General features: G+C 51.3%; 1 protein-coding gene across 6 annotated transcripts in view; it reads right to left on the bottom strand.

Moving 5' to 3' along the window:
* The window catches only part of PAFAH1B3 (platelet activating factor acetylhydrolase 1b catalytic subunit 3), a 99,059-nt gene that overhangs the window by 26,903 nt on the left and 55,912 nt on the right, over positions 1-16,244 (bottom strand). For all 6 annotated transcript variants that reach the window (XM_033963479.1, XM_033963483.1, XM_033963478.1 and 3 more), the window contains one exon: positions 5,753-5,869. In XM_033963479.1, the coding sequence (XP_033819370.1) occupies positions 5,753-5,869 (117 nt within the window). The remainder of the gene's footprint in view (positions 1-5,752; positions 5,870-16,244) is intronic.

Genomic DNA, 16,244 nt, shown 5'->3' with positions numbered 1-16,244 from the left:
CTGATGAAAGGCCGCAATCGCACTGAGGTGTACTCGAATGGAGTTGGTCTTTAGGCCGGAATGAGATAATTGAAGTAAATAGTCAAGGACCAGAGGGACGGGGACCGACACCGGGTCCTGGCTGTGGGAGGAGCACCAGGTTGAGAATCTGGTCCACTTTTGGGAGTAGCAGATTCTCGTCGAGGTTTTTCTAGAGGCCTCCAATATCTCCTTGACTGATTGAGACACTGGGAGAGCAGTCAGGGGGAGAGAAACCAAGCATTCAGATGAAGAGATTGAAGATTGGGATGTAACAGTGAACCCTGACCCTGTGACAGTAGAGAGGGAAACAGAGGCAGAGGCAGTGGATCTCTGGCACTGAGTTGAAGTAGAAGGGAAAACCACGGCTGGCGTGGCCAGCGAGGGGCAATCAAGATCAGGGTGGCTTTTACTGTTTTCAGGTGGACAAGCGTCCGCAGTATCAGAGGAAACGGCGGGAACGTGTACAGGAACCTTCCCTCCCAGTCGAGGAGGAAGGCGTCGGCCTCGAGCCGGTCCGGGGAGTATATCCGGGAGCAGAAGAGAGGCAGCTTGTGGTTGTGAGGGGATGCGAACAGATCTATTTGAGGCGTCCCCCACTGTTCGAACACCCCTCGTAGGGTCTGCGAGTGTAGTGACCACTCGTGTGGCTGGAGGAGGCGGCTGAGTCTGTCCGCCAGACAGTTTTGTTCTCCTTGTATGTACACCGCTCGAAGGAAGGTGTTGTTGGAGATTGCCCATTTCCAGAGGCGCAGGGCTTCCCGACAAAGGGACCAAGACCCTGTCCCCCCCTGTTTGTTTACGTAGTACATCGCTACCTGGTTGTCGGTTCGGATGAGAATCACTCGGTCGTGGAGCAGATGTTGGAAGGCTACAGTTGCGAGATAGATGGCCCGAAGCTCTAGCACGTTGATGTGGCAGCGACAGTCTTGTGCTGACCACAACCCTTGGGTGCGTAGGCCGTCCAGATGGGCTCCCCAAGCGTACTCCGACGAGTCCGTGGTGAGTACCTTGCTGTGGGGTGGGGTGCGGAAGAGCAAACCTTTGGAAAGATTTGAAGAGTCGGCCCACCAGCGGAGCGATCGTTGCAATGAAGGAGTCACTGTCACGGGACGGTCGATCGGGTCCCGGTCTTGACGCCATTGGGACGCCAGGGTCCATTGAGGGATTCTCAGATGGAGGCGGGCGAAGGGTGTGACATGGACGGTGGAGGCCATGTGGCCCAGGAGAGTCATCATCTGTCGAGCTGATACAGAGGTCAGCAGGGAGATCCTTCGACTCAGACTTACTAACGCCTCTAGGCACGGAGGGGGGAGGAAGGAACGGAGGCGAACCGTGTCCAGCGTGGCCCCGATGAACTGTAGGAACTTCGAGGGGCGTAGTTGGGATTTTGGGAAGTTTATTTCGAACCCCAGACTTTGTAGGTAGGTAATAGTCTGTTGGGTCGCTGAGATAACCCCTTCCCTGGATGTGGCTTTGATTAGCCAGTCGTCCAGGTAGGGGAATACCTGGAGGCCCTGGGAGCGTAAGGTTGCTGCGACCACCACGAGGCACTTGGTGAAGACCCGAGGTGATGATGCAAGGCCGAAGGGTAGGACTCGGTATTGTAGGTGCCAGTCCCCCACCTGAAAACGCAAGAACTTGCGGTGGGCGGGGTGCACTGGGACATGTGTGTACGCCTCCTTGAGATCGAGGGAGCAGAGCCAGTCGCCCTCGTCGATCAGGGGGTAGAGTGTCGGTAGGGAGAGCACCCGGAATTTTTCCCGTACCAAAAATTTGTTGAGGCGTCTCAAGTCTAGTATTGGGCGTAGGTCTCCCGTTTTTTTCGGTACCAGGAAGTAACGGGAGTAGAAGCCCTTCCCCCGTTGGTCGAGGAGAACCTCCTCCACTGCTCTCAGGCGAAGCAGGTCTCCAGCTTCGGAGAGGAGTAGGGGTAGCTGAGTCCGGTTGGGAGGGCAATTCCTTGGGGGGTTGTCCGGAGGAATTGCTCGAAAGTTGAGAGAGTATCCTGATGAGATCACGCCAAGGACCCATGCGTCCGACGTGACTTGTTCCCAGCGAGGGTAAAAGGCTTTGAGCCGACCCCCGATGGGGAGGAGGCCTGGGACTATGGCGGAGGGGGCCCGCCCCCTTCCGCGTGTCCCGTCAAAAGGACGGGGATGGTTTGGTGGTCGCAGGCGGTTGGGACTTGGGCATGGCCCGGTGGTGGGCTTGCGGGCGCCTGGGTGGGGGCCGCAAGAAGACAGGGGTGGACTTTTGTGGGTAGCGGCGCGGAGGGGCCCTATACGGCCTGGACGTGGGCGTTTTGGGCTTTTGTCGGACCAGGGAGGCAAACGAGCGTTCGTGTTCGGAGAGGCGTTTTGTAGCCGCCTCGATAGTGTCATCGAACAGTTCTTTTCCCACGCAGGGGAGGTTAGCCAACCGGTCCTGTAAGTTAGGGTCCATGTCGACCAGGCGCAGCCAAGCTAGTCGGCGCATGGCGATAGTAAAGGCTGCCTCTCTGGAGGAGAGTTCGAAGCCATCGTAGGCCGCGTGGAATAGATGAAGGCGCAGGTTGGAGAGGGACTCTAAAAGCAGTCCGAACGTTCCTTGCCGGGAGGCCGGTAGGTCAGTCTCAAAGGTTCTCAATAGTCCAATGAGGTGTTTGAGGTAGGATGTGAAGGTGAAAGTGTAGCTTTGCACCCTAGAGGCCATCATTGCGTTTTGATATAGTCTCCTGCCGAACTTGTCCAGGGTTCGGCCTTCTCGGCCTGGGGGGATCGCTGCTGAGGTCCGGGATGGGTGGGCCTTTTTCAAGGAGGATTCTACTAGCAACGATTGGTGGGAGAGCTGTGGTTGCTCGAATCCCGGGTAGGGTACTGTGCGGTACTTGGCCTCCATTTTGGAGGGTACGGCTGTGACCATGTAGGGGGTCTCCAGGTTCCTGAAGAAGGCCTGTTTGAGTACCGGGTTAGGCGGTAAGCGAAGGGACTCTCTGGGCAGTGATGGCATATCCAGCTCCGCCAGGTACTCCTTAGAGTATCTGAAGTCGGACTGGAGGTCTAAGTCCAAGGCGTGGCCCATGTCCTGGACAAAGCGAGTGAAGGATGGGCGAGATGTTCCCGGGGCCCCGTGTGGGGTCGGTGAACGAGACCTGCGTCGGGTGGAGAAGGATGGGGAGGCTTCCCTCGAGTATCGAGGTTCCTGCTCCGATCCATGCTCCGAGGCCGGGGAAGCGCTGCGGGAGTGTTCCGGGGTTGTTGATCTTCGGCGCCTCGGGGAGCCCCTCGGAGACGATGCCGGGGTTCTGGGTACCGATCGATGTCGAATCGGTGACCTCGATCCGGACTCCCTCGGAGAATACCTACGACCTCGGGTGGGGGTCCCGGTCCGAGGGGGGGTTCGGAGGATGCGCGGGTTGGAGAGTGATAACTCAGCCACCCTTAGTGGTCCCGTACGAGGTGTGGGAGAACGGCCTCGTAGAGTTGGTGAACCTCGGGCCTTCTTGGAGGTACGGCGGTTCGAGGTTTCTATCGTTTTAGCCCGACGTTTTGCCCCTCGGCGGTTTGCGGAGGGAGAACGTCTCGGGCGACTCGGTGAGGAGTCCGAGGAGGATGGGATGCGGCGAGGATTGCGCACCTTTCCTCGAGGTTGCTCGATGCGAGGCTCAGGCTGGTCTGGCACATTCGGGGTTGAGGTAGAGGCCGATTGAAACTGGGCCATTGCAGCGGACAGCTCCGACGTGATCATCGCTCGGAGTAGGTCCTGGAAGACGGGCACGGACAGCATCGAAGGCATGTCCACTGCCTCGGTGCACTCCACCGGGGGCGACCTCGTATCAGAGTATTCCCGTGTGGTGGAGGCACGGCCCGAAGGCTTGGAGGGCTTAGTCGGGGCTGTAAGCATGGGGTTTCCACCCTGCGTCGACGTTGTCCCCAAGGCTGACTTCTTCGATGTTACGGAACCTGAAGAGGGAAGAGGGGACTTACCCTGGGCCGAGGCTTTCTGTTGTCCCGAGGACTTCGGAGTTGAGTCTCGAGGCGATGCCGAGGTATCCGGGGCCGAGGTCAAGGCCGGGGCCGAAGCCGGGGCCGACCTAGAGGCCGAGGTGGAGGGTTGGTCCGGGGTGAAGAGGTCCGCCATGCGGGCTTTTCTTCGACGGAGGGCCCGGTTCTGGAAAGTAGCGCACTGGGGGCAGGAGTCGGTTGGATGGGCCGCCCCCAGGCAGAGGATGCACCGGCGATGCGGATCTGTGAGTGAAAGAAGCCGCTCACACCGGGTGCACTTTTTAAAGCCGGTCAAAGGCCGGGACATTAAATCGAAAGTAGCCGCGGCTCGATTAGCCACGCGGCTACGGGGACCCGGAAGCCTCCGGGTCGTCAAAAACGAAGCAGGAATCAAGTTAAAAGGTAAAGAATTCGCGCACAGCGACTTAATCGTGAAAAAACAAGAAAAAATTGCGGTGCTAGAAGGCAGTTGGGGCAGAGCCTGAAAAACACGACTTCTAGGCTCGCGGAAAATTTTGAACTGGAGACCACGAGGGGATGCACCCCCTAGTGGAGCAGGAAGGCACGCATGCGTGGAGCAGCAGAGCAAACTTAAATCTTCAATCAAGTTTGCTTGAAAATGCTTCCGCATCGGGGCTCCGTAGATGACGTCACCCACATGTGAGAATATCATGCCTGCTTGTCCTGGGATAAAGAATATTTATTTATTTTTCATATTTATATACCACTTATAAGTGGTTTACATTCAGGTATGAGAAACAAAAAAATGGAAGAGCCAATGTTCCACAGGTACTCAAGCATTTTTCCATATCTGTCCCGGTGGGCTTACACTCTATCTAATGTACCTGTGGCAATGGGGGATTAAGTAACTTGCCCAGGGTAACAAGGAGCAGCATGAGATTTGAACCCACAGCCTCAGGGTGCTGAGGCTGTAAGTCTAACTACTGTGCCATACACTCCCCTAAATATTCCAATTAGAGGCTGACCAAATTTTGATTTCAGATTTGGCACCAAAACTAATCTAAAATCCAGGTTCATACCTGTGTATTTTCTGCAAAAACAAAAACATAGCCCTGCTACAAGCCCATTCCCTCCTATCCCCCTCCCTGCTGCTCTATACACTTCTCAAACCTATCTTCTAAAAGCCCTGGTGGGCTGTGGCAGGAATATCCCAAGATTTTCCTGCTCCCGCTGGCTGCATTGTCAAAATAGTGGTAACAACTACCCATAGCAGTCTGAAAAGTCATTTTGACAACACAGTTTCAAGTTTATTAAAAATCTGATATACCACCTAGGCACAGTTCAAGGCGGTGTACCATTAACTAAAACTATTGGTTAAAATAGACATAGATGAATTCATAATCCATGAAAACAAACACAGATAGATAAAATATATTACAGTAACAGAAGCAAAGGGAGGCGGGGATAAAGTTACAATAATTTTAAAGAAACTGGGGAAACTGGAAGAAACAAGAGGGAGGGGGGAAAAATCCTTATAAGGATATCATAGTCCTCTTTGAATAAGAAAGATTTAAGTTTTGACTTCAAAGTTTTTGGAGTGTTAGTCCAAGAGGGACAGGAGCAACTTGGTATGTGTTCCTGCTTTGAAGAGGCCATTAGACCACCAGAATGTTTAAAAAGGTAGGCTTGGGAAGTAAAGGCTGGCTTAGAGGAATGGGCTTGCAGTGGCTGCACTAGGGCCATGATTTGGTTGGCCTCAACCCATTTTCTGAACACTCATTTCTCACCTTTGGTTTGATATGGTCCAGTTCTCCATTCTCCAGCCTCCACAGTACATGGTGTGTAGCATCTCCTCCAATTCCAAAACTCAGAGCATGTAGTGGAGAAAACAGCTCTCGCCAAATCTACACATAAAAACATGAAAGTTGCATATTACATATACACCCTTCACAGGTTCCCATTAGCTTTCCTTATTAAAAAAAACAAAACTATATAAAAATCTACACCCAGATCACATGGCTCAGGAGTTTTGTGCATACCATGATAGGAATGAGCCAAAGAGAAAGCAAAGTTACTTATTTTTAGTAAATGTTCTCCAAAGACAGCAGGCATATATTCTCACATGAGCAATGTCTTTTATGGAACCAGGTTCACGTACCAAGTGCACTGCTACTTTAAATTTTTAAGGCAGTGCTTGTACCGCGCACCTGCTGGTGTGTTCCTGCCTGATGTTGGCTCATAGGACAAAGAGCAATGTTACTTACCATAACAGTTGTTATCCAGGGACAGCAGGCAGCTATTCTCACTAGTGGGTGATGTCATCCGACAGAGCCCCGACACGGACATCTTGAAAGCATGTCTTGCTTGAAGAAACTTAGAAGTTTCGAGATGCCCGCACCGCGCATGCGCCAGTGCCTTCCCGCCCGATGTACCGGGCGTGTCTCCTCAGTTCAGGTAGCTAGCCTGAGAAGCCAACCCAGGGGAGGTGGGTGGGACGTGAGAATAGCTGCCTGCTGTCCCTGGATAACAACTGTTACGGTAAGTAACATTGCTTTATCCCAGGACAAGCAGGCAGGTATTCTCACTAGTGGGTGACCTCCAAGCTAACCCCAATGGGATGGTGGGAGAGTTGGCAATTTCAAGAGAACAAATTTTGTAACACTGTTTGGCCAAACTGTCCATCCCGTCTGGAAAAAGTGTCCAGACAATAATGAGAGGTGAATGTATGAACCGAGGACCAAGTGGCAGCCTTACAAATCTCCTCAATCGGTGTCGATCTGAGGAAGGCTACAGAGGCTGCCATTGCTCTGACCTTATGGGCTGTGACCTTACAGGGAAGGGATAATCCAGCCTGGGCATAGCAGGAAGAGATACAAGCCGCCATCCAGTTAGAGATGGTGCGCTTCGATACAGGTCGTCCCAACTTGTTTGGATCAAAGGAGACGAAAAGTTGAGGAGCAGTTCTGTGAGGCTTTGTGCGATCCAAGTAGAAAGCTAAAGCACGTTTACAGTCCAGAGTGTGCAAAGCAGCTTCCCCAGGATGAGAATGAGGCTTTGGAAAGAACACTGGAAGCACGATGGATTGGTTGATGTGAAATTCAGAGACCACTTTAGGCAGGAATTTCGGATGAGTACGAAAAACCACCTTGTCATGATGAAATACAGTGAACGGTGGATCCGCCACTAGGGCCTGAAGCTCACTGACCCGGCGAGCAGACGTGAGGGCCACCAGAAAAACCACCTTCCAGGTGAGATACTTAAGTGGAGCCTTGTTGAGAGGTTCAAACGGAGGCTTCATGAGATGAGACAGGACAACATTGAGATCCCAAACCACAGGAGGAGGTTTGATAGGAGGGTTGACATGAAAAAGACCTTTCATAAATCTGGAAACCACAGGATGAGCAGACAAAGGTTTCCCCTGTAGAGGCTGATGGAAAGCCGCAATAGCACTCAGGTGGACTCGTATGGAGGTAGACTTGAGACCAGACTGAGATAGGTGTAGAAGGTAGTCCAATACAGAAGAAAGGGAAGCTCGCTGAGGTTCCGTGGCATTGGAAATACACCAGGAGGAGAATCTAGTCCATTTTTGGGAGTAGCATTGTCGAGTAGCAGGCTTCCTGGAAGCCTCCAAGACCTCCCTCACTGCTTGAGAAAACTGGTGAGGAGTTATGTTGAAAGGAACCAAGCTGTCAGGTGGAGGGACTGCAGATTGGAATGAAGTAGTGAACCTTGATGTTGAGTGAGTAGTGAAGGAAACACTGGAAGAAGTATGGGCTCCCTGCTGCTGAGTTGAAGTAGAAGGGAGAACCAAGGTTGTCTGGGCCACCGAGGAGCAATTAGAATCATGGTGGCATGGTCTGAACTCAACTTGACCAGAGTCTTCTGAATGAGAGGAAAAGGAGGAAACGCATATAGGAAGCGATTCCCCCAACCCAGCAGAAAAGCGTCTGCCTCGAGGCGGAGAGGAGTGTAGATCCTGGAGCAAAACTGAGGCAGCTTGAAGTTGTGGGGGGCTGCAAAGAGGTCTATCTGAGGTGTCCCCCACTGTGCAAATATCTGATGAAGGGGTTTGGAATTGAGCGTCCATTCGTGAGGTTGGAGAAGACGACTCAATTTGTCTGCCAAGACATTGTCCTTCCCCTGAATGTAGACAGCCCTGAGGAAGGTGTTGTGGCGGACCGCCCAATCCCAGACTCGAAGAGCTTCCTGGCAGAGGGAGGCCGAGCCCGTGCCCCCTTGCTTGTTTACATAATACATGGCGACCTGATTGTCGGTGCGAATTAGGACCAACATGTCGTGAAGCAGATGTTGAAAAGCCTGAAGAGCATTGAAGATGGCTCTGAGCTCCAGAAGATTGATTTGATGGAGTCATTCCGCACTGGTCCAGAACCCCTGAGTGCGAAGACCATCCAGATGAGCTCCCCATGCATAGTTCGATGAATCGGTCGTGAGAACTTTCTGGTGGGGAGGAGAGTGAAACAGCAAACCTCTGGATAGATTCGAAGAGGTCATCCACCAGAGAAGAGACTGCCGTAGAGCAGGAGTGACTACAATGTGACGGGACAATGGGTCGGACACCTGAGTCCACTGAGATGCCAAGGTCCATTGAGGAATTCTGAGATGTAGTCTGGCAAAAGGCGTCACATGAACTGTGGATGCCATGTGACCCAAGAGGACCATCATGTGTCTCGCTGAGATGGACGGGCGAGAAGACACCGACTGGCAGAGTAGAAGAAGAGCATCCATGCGCTGAGGAGGAAGGAACGCTCGAAGTTGGATGGTATCCAGGACCGCCCCGATGAAGGGGAGAGTCTGGGTGGGCTGAAGATGTGACTTGGGAAAGTTGATCTCGAAGCCCAAGTTCTGCAGAAAACAAATTGTAGTCAAGGTCGCCGAAATGACCTCTAGGGCCGACGGGGCCTTGATGAGCCAGTCGTCGAGGTATGGAAACACCTGGAGACCCATGTTCCGGAGTGCAGCGGCCACCACCACCAGACACTTCGTGAAGACTCTGGGCGAAGAGGAAAGGCCAAATGGAAGCACTCGATACTGCAGATGTAGATGTCCCACCCGAAATCTGAGGAACTTGCGGGAGGCCGGATGAATCGGGATGTGAGTGTAGGCCTCCTTGAGGTCCAGAGAGCATAACCAATCGTTCTGCTCGAGGAGGGGATAGAGAGAGGCAAGGGTCAGCATACGGAACCGCTCCTTGACCAAAAACTTGTTGAGGACTCGAAGGTCCAAAATGGGCCGCAGATCGCCCGTCTTCTTCGGAACCAGGAAATATCGGGAGTAAAACCCTTGGTTCTGCTGATCTAACGGGACTGGCTCGACAGCCCGAAGCCGAAGCAAGGCCTGAGCCTCCTGGAGAAGAAGGGCGGTCTGCGTTAAGTTGGAAGGATACTCTCTTGGAGGGTGGTCCGGGGGGACCCGGTGGAAATGAAGAGAGTATCCCTCTCTTACGATGGTAAGGACCCAAAGGTCTGTGGTGATTGACTCCCATCGATGACAAAAATGATGGAGACGACCCCCTATGGGAAAAACAGGGGAAGACAGAACGTCGGTTATGCTCCCTGGAAGAGAGTCAAAAAGGCTGAGTAGCCTTGGGTGCAGCCGGCATCTGAGGCTTCTGCTGAGTCTTTTGCGGAGGCTGTCTCTTCGCAGGCTGTCTCGCAGGAGGAGTCTGCCTCGGTTGATAACGCCGCTGGTAAATTTGAGGCGGTCTAGATGGACGAGACTGCTGAGGCTTCGGTTTAGGACGTAGAATAGACTGAAAAGACTTTTCATGGTCCGACAGCTTTTTAGTAACAGTTTCGATAGACTCATCAAATAGATCCGCTCCTGCACAAGGTACATTTGCAAGTCTGTCTTGGAGGTTCGGATCCATATCGATGGTTTGAAGCCATGCCAGGCGACGCATGGCAACCGAACATGCCGCAGCTCGAGCCGAGAGCTCAAAGGCATCGTAGGAGGATTGCATCAGTTGAAGGCGTAATTGGGACAGGGTCGCCACCACCTCTTCAAACTGGAAACGAGCCTGAGCATCGATGAAAGGAATGAACTTGCGGAGCACCGGCAAGAAAAAATCCAAGTATGAAGAGAAGAAAAAGTTGTAGTTGAGTACTCGAGTCGCCATCATCGAGTTCTGATAGATACGTCTACCAAACTTATCCATCGTTCTCCCCTCTCTGCCCGGAGGCACGGAAGCATAGACTTGGGAGGGATGAGAACGTTTGAGAGAGGACTCGACTAGAAGGGACTGATGAGAAAGTTGAGCTCCCTCAAACCCCTTGTGGTGAACGATGCGGTATCGAGCATCCAGTTTACTGGGAACTGCAGGTAAGGAATACGGTGTCTCAAAACAGCGCATGAAAGTTTGGTCCAGCAGCTTGTGTAGAGGAAGCCGAAGTGTCTCCGCCGGAGGGTGAGGTAAATGCATGGTGTCCAAATACTCTTTAGAATATTTGGACCCAGTGTCCAAAGTCACATCCAAGTCATCCGCCATCTGTCGGAGAAAGGATGAGAAAGACAGTTGGTCTGCCAAGGCCGGCCGACGAGACGGGCTAGAAGACGTGGAAGCCTCCAGGTCCAGGGAGAGCTGAGATCGGCAGGGAGAATAGGAGGCAGATGGTTCCTCATACTCCGGCCCCTCCGGCTGGGACACATCCGACGAGGAGTATCCCAAACGCTGCATCTTCTTCTGCGGAGACACCTCCGAATGACGTGAGGAGTGCCGAGAAGAGTGCCGAGATCGATGCCCCTCCCGGTGACGGGACGGAGAACGAGATCTTCTATGCATCGATTGGTCCTTTGAAGCCTCAAAAGAATGGATAGGGCTCGATGCAGTGGATCGTAGAGGTGGCAGAGATGCGGATTCACGCAGCGCCACCCAGGTCTGGTATGGAGTGCGGAAGAACTCCTCCTGCGATGCAGTATGCCCAGGACTACGATTATCAGGAGCCGCCCTAGCACCCTGTTGGCGTGGAGGTGTGATGGGCTCCAAAGGTGGCATCTCAGGAAGGGAAGCCCTCCTGGAGGATTCCGCCGCCCTCCGCCGATCCCCCTCGTCGAGCAGAGAGATCGAATGACGAGGAGGAGGGGGAGGGGGCGGACCGCCCTCTGAAACCGGGGTCGGAAGCTCACCGTGAATGTTGGCGATAAGCCGGGGTCCCATAGTGCGCATAAGCTCGACAAACTGAGCTTCTAGCAGGGAACGAAGCGAAGCCGATATGGAGGGATCCGCACCGAAAGGGGGTCCTCCTGCATGGTCTTCGCGTTCCTTCGTGGCCAAGTGCTTCTGCTTGCTAGCTTTAGGCACTTTGATGACCACAGGAGGGACAGTGGAAGGCGGTACCTGAACCGAGGAGACGGAGGCAGGCGCCGATGCTGAACTCGATGCTGAAGCCGGTGCGAACGATGCGGGCTTCACGATGCTCGATGCAGGAGTCGTCGATGCAGGTTTCGAACGGACCGGCGAAACCTCAACAGCCGCAGTAGCAGAGATGTCCTTGGCAGTCTCCATCTTGAACATCGACTCCCAGAGCAAGCAGCGCCGCTTAAACGAGCGCGCAGTGAGCGTGGAACAAGGCCGGCACGATTTCGGAACGTGTTCCGGACCAAGACACTGAAGGCAGCGTCGGTGTGGGTCCGTCAGCGAAATCGCACGCTGGCACTTGCTGCACTTTTTAAAACCGGTGATTGGTCGGGACATAGGCCAGAAAATTGACGCTGCAAGGTCGAAGCCGCTAGGCCGCAGCCACGAGGCCGGCCCGGCCGAACCGCCGGAAGAAATAATTTTAAGTTTTTTTTTTTTTTTAGAAAAATAAAGTAAAATTGAAATAAAGTCAAAGAAATAAACAGAAACGCGTGTTAAAGAAGGCAAAAACTGAATTTCAGTCAGCGCAGAATGAAGTACAAACTTCTCAGCTCCGCGGAAAGAAAAGAACTGAGGAGACACGCCCGGTACATCGGGCGGGAAGGCACTGGCGCATGCGCGGTGCGGGCATCTCGAAACTTCTAAGTTTCTTCAAGCAAGACATGCTTTCAAGATGTCCGTGTCGGGGCTCTGTCGGATGACATCACCCACTAGTGAGAATACCTGCCTGCTTGTCCTGGGATAATAACAGTTACTTTATTTGATATACCACCATTATTAACAAAAAAAGTCAAATCAAAGCGGTTAACAATAGATTAAAATCAAAGGGAAATAATTTTAAAAAATCAAAACAATAAAATAAACACAACAGGGAAATGTATGCTCTACAATTAACAATACTAGACACAAAATGACAAGGGCAGGAAAGGTTTACAATATCTAGCAAGAACAAATAAGGTAAGAAGTTTCCCCTCTAAGGGCTGATGGAAAGCAGCAATTGCACTAAGATGGACGCGAATGGATGTTGATTTAAGACCTGATTGAGATAAATGCAATAGGTAATCCAGAACTGAAGACAAAGAGGTAGATTGAGGTTCCTTGTGATGAAGGGTGCACCAAGCAGAAAACCTAGTCCATTTCTGGTTGTAACATTGCCTAGTAATAGGCTTCCTGGAAGCCTGTAGAATGTCCTTGACAGATTGAGAGAACTGGCAATTGGCAGTTACATTGAAAGGTACCAAGCTGTCAGGTGCAGAGACTGCAGGCTGGGATGAAGCAGAGATCCCTGACTCTGTGGAAGCAGAGACGGAAAACCTGGTAGAAATAGAGGTTCCAGGAAGGGAAAACAACCAGCGAGGGAGGAAGTGGGACCCCTGGATGAGGGAGACAGGAAAGGAGTGGTAAAAGAGGAAAAGGAGGTGGCAGACAGATTAAACAAGTTCTTCTCGTCAATCTTCATGAAAGAGGACACAACCAACGTGCCTAATCCAGAAAAAACCTTCAAAAGGGACCAAGAGGAAAAACTATTGTCAATAGAGGTGAGCCTCGAAGACATACTCAAACAGATAGATAGATTAAAAACAGACAAATCATCGGGGCCGGATGGAATCCACCCGAGAATACTGAAGGAGCTTAGAGATGAAATAGCGGAGTTACTACTAAAGATCTGCAACCTATCTTTGAAAACAGGGGTAATCCCGGAGGACTGGAAGATAGCGAATGTTACACCTATCTTCAAAAAGGGATCCAGAGGCGACCCAGGGAACTATAGACCAATGAGCTTAACCTCAGTTCCAGGGAAGATGGCTGAATCATTAATCAAAGACAGCATCAATGAGCATATAGAGAGAAATAATCTGATGAGAACCAGCCAGCATGGTTTCTGTAAAGGAAGATCTTGCCAAACAAACCTACTGTACTTCTTCAAGGGGATAAACAAACAATTGGGTCATGGTGACCCCATAGACATCATATATCTGGACTTCCAAAAAGCCTTCGACAAGGTACCCCATGAGCGCCTGCTAAGAAAACTGTGGAACCACGGAGTGGAAGGAGACGTGCACAGATGGATCTGTAATTGGCTGGAAGACAAGAGGCAGAGGGTGCGAGTAAAGGGGCACTACTCGGCATGGGAAGCAGTTACGAGCGGTGTCCCGCAGGGGTCAGTTCTGGGACCACTGCTGTTCAATATATTCATTAATGACCTAGAAGCAGGGACGAAGTGCGAGGTTATAAAATTTGCGGACGACACAAAACTCTCCAGCAGGGTTAGAACTGTTGAGGAATGTAAAGAGCTACAAAGGGACCTGAACAATCTGAGTGAATGGGCGAATAAATGGCAAATGTGCTTCAATGTAGAGAAATTCAAAGTCTTGCACATAGGGAAAGGAAACCCGATGTACAACTATAGCATGAGGGGGATGGTATTGGGGAAAAGCAACCTAGAAAAGGACTTGGGGGTTCTGGTGGACCAAACAATGAAGCCGGGGTCACAATGCGCAGCGGCCTCAAAGAAGGCGAACAGAATGCTGGGCATTATCAAAAAAGGAATCACTACCAGAACCAAAGAAGTTATCTTGCCGCTATATCGGGCGATGGTGCGCCCGCATCTGGAGTACTGTGTTCAATACTGGTCGCCGTACCTTAAGAAAGATATGGCGACACTCGAGAGAGTCCAAAGAAGAGCAACGAAAATGATAAAGGGCATGGAAAACCTTCCATATGCCGAGAGACTGGAGAAACTGGGGCTCTTTTCCCTGGAAAAACGGAGACTTAGAGGGGACATGATAGAAACTTACAAGATCATAAAAGGTATAGAGAGGGTAGAGAGGGACCAATTCTTCAGACTGGCCGGGGAAACAAGAACAAGAGGGCACTCAAGAAAATTGAAGGGAGATAGGTTCAGAACGAATGCTAGGAAGTTCTTCTTCACTCAGAGGGTGGTGGATGCCTGGAATGCACTTCCAAAGGAGGTGGTAGAGCAGAGTATGATTTGGGGTTTCAAGAAGGGGTTGGACAGGTTCCTGAAGGAAAAGGGGATTGAGGGATATAGATAGAGGGGGTACTATACAAGACAAAATGTCTTCAGTAGAGGATCACTTGCAGGTCACTGACCTGGGGGGCCGCCGCGAGAGCGGACTGCTGAGCACGATGGACCTGTGGTCTGACTTGGCAGAGGTGATGCTTATGTGCTTGCTGCTGAGTTGAAGCAGAAGGGAGAACCAATGTTGTATGGGCCACCGAGGAGCTATGAGAATCATGGTGGCATGTTCGTGTTTGAGTTTGAAGAGTGTCTTGAGAATGAGAGGGAATGGAGGAAATTCATATAGAAATTGGTTCATCCATTCCAGAAGAAAAGCATCTGCTTCAAGGTGATGAGAAGAGTATATCCTGGAGCAAAATTGAGGCAGTTTGTTGTTGTGTGGAGACGCAAAGAGATCTATTTGAGAAAAAATGTGATGGAGAGGCGACGAATTGGGTGTCCATTCATGAGGCTGTAGAAGACGACTCAATTTGTCCGCTAAAAAGTTTTTCTCTCCTTGAATGTAGATGGCTTTCAGAAAGATATTGTGAAGAACTGCCCAATTCCAAACTTTCTGAGTCCTCTGGCAAAGGGAAAGAGATCTTGCTCCTCCCTGCTTGTTGACATAGTACATGGCGACTTGATTGTCTGTACGAATGAGGACTACTTGATTGTGAAGAAGATGCTGAAAAGCTTTGAGAGCACTGAATACTGCTCTGAGTTCCAACAGATTTATGCGACACCAACCATCTACGCTGGACCAATGCCCTTGAGTACGGAGACCATTGAGATGAGCCCCCCAAGCATAGGTCGAGGAATCTATTGTGAAGACCTTCTGATGAGGGGGCGTTTGAAACAGCAAGCCTCTGGAGAGATTGGAAGAGAGCATCCACCAACGGAGAGACTGTCTCAATGAAGGAGTGACTGTAATGTGTCCAGAGAGTGGTTCACAAACCTGCGTCCACTGAGATGCCAGGGTCCACTGAGGGATTCTGAAGAGAAGTCTGGCAAAAGGAGTCACGTATACTGTGGAGGCCATGTGACCTAGTAGTACCATCATGTGTCTCGCTGAGATTGAAGAGCAGGAAGACACTGAGTGACAGAGTTGAAGAAGAGCTCCAGATGTTGTTGCAGAAGGAATACTCTTAGTTGGATAGTGTTCAGAATAGCTCCGATGAACTGTAGATTCTGAGAGGGCTGAAGATAGGATTTGGGAAAGTTGATTTCGAATCAATAACCCCCTGAGAAGTTGAATCTTTGATGAGCCAGTCGTCCAGGTAGGGGAACACCTGAAGACCATAGTTCCTTAGAGCTGCTGCTACCACCACCAGGCACTTGGTGAACACTCTGGGAGATAAAGCCAGGCCAAAGGATAGCACTCTGTATTGATAATGCAGATCCCCCACCCGAAATCTGAGGTACTGACGGGAGGTCAGATGAATGGGGATGTGAAAATAAGTCTCCTTGAGATCCAGAGAGCATAACCAATCGTTCTGATCTAGAAGGGGTAAAGGGACGCTAGGGACAACATACAAAATTTTTCTTTGACTAAAAATTTGTTGAGAGCCCCGAGATCCAAAATGGGTCTCAGATCACCCGTCTTCTTCGGAACTAGGAAGTAATGGAAGTAAAAACCCCTGCTCTGCTGTTCCAAGGGAACTTCCTCAATGGCATGGAGACGAAGCAGAGCTTGAGCTTCCTGAAGAAGGGCTGTCTGGGATGGACTGGAAGGATACTCTCTTGGAGGAAGCTCTGGTGGAACCTGAGCAAAATGATGAGTATCCTTCCCTAATTATTGACAGCACCCAGAGGTCGGATGTAATGGTCTCCCATCGGTGGTAAAAATGATGGAGATGACCTCCTAGGGGGGGGAAGGATGGAC

The sequence above is a fragment of the Geotrypetes seraphini genome, chromosome 11 (assembly GCF_902459505.1).
Source record: "Geotrypetes seraphini chromosome 11, aGeoSer1.1, whole genome shotgun sequence".
Lineage (NCBI taxonomy): Eukaryota > Metazoa > Chordata > Amphibia > Gymnophiona > Dermophiidae > Geotrypetes > Geotrypetes seraphini.
Note: the sequence above shows the minus strand (reverse complement) of the source record. Positions and strands in the feature narration are given on the sequence as shown.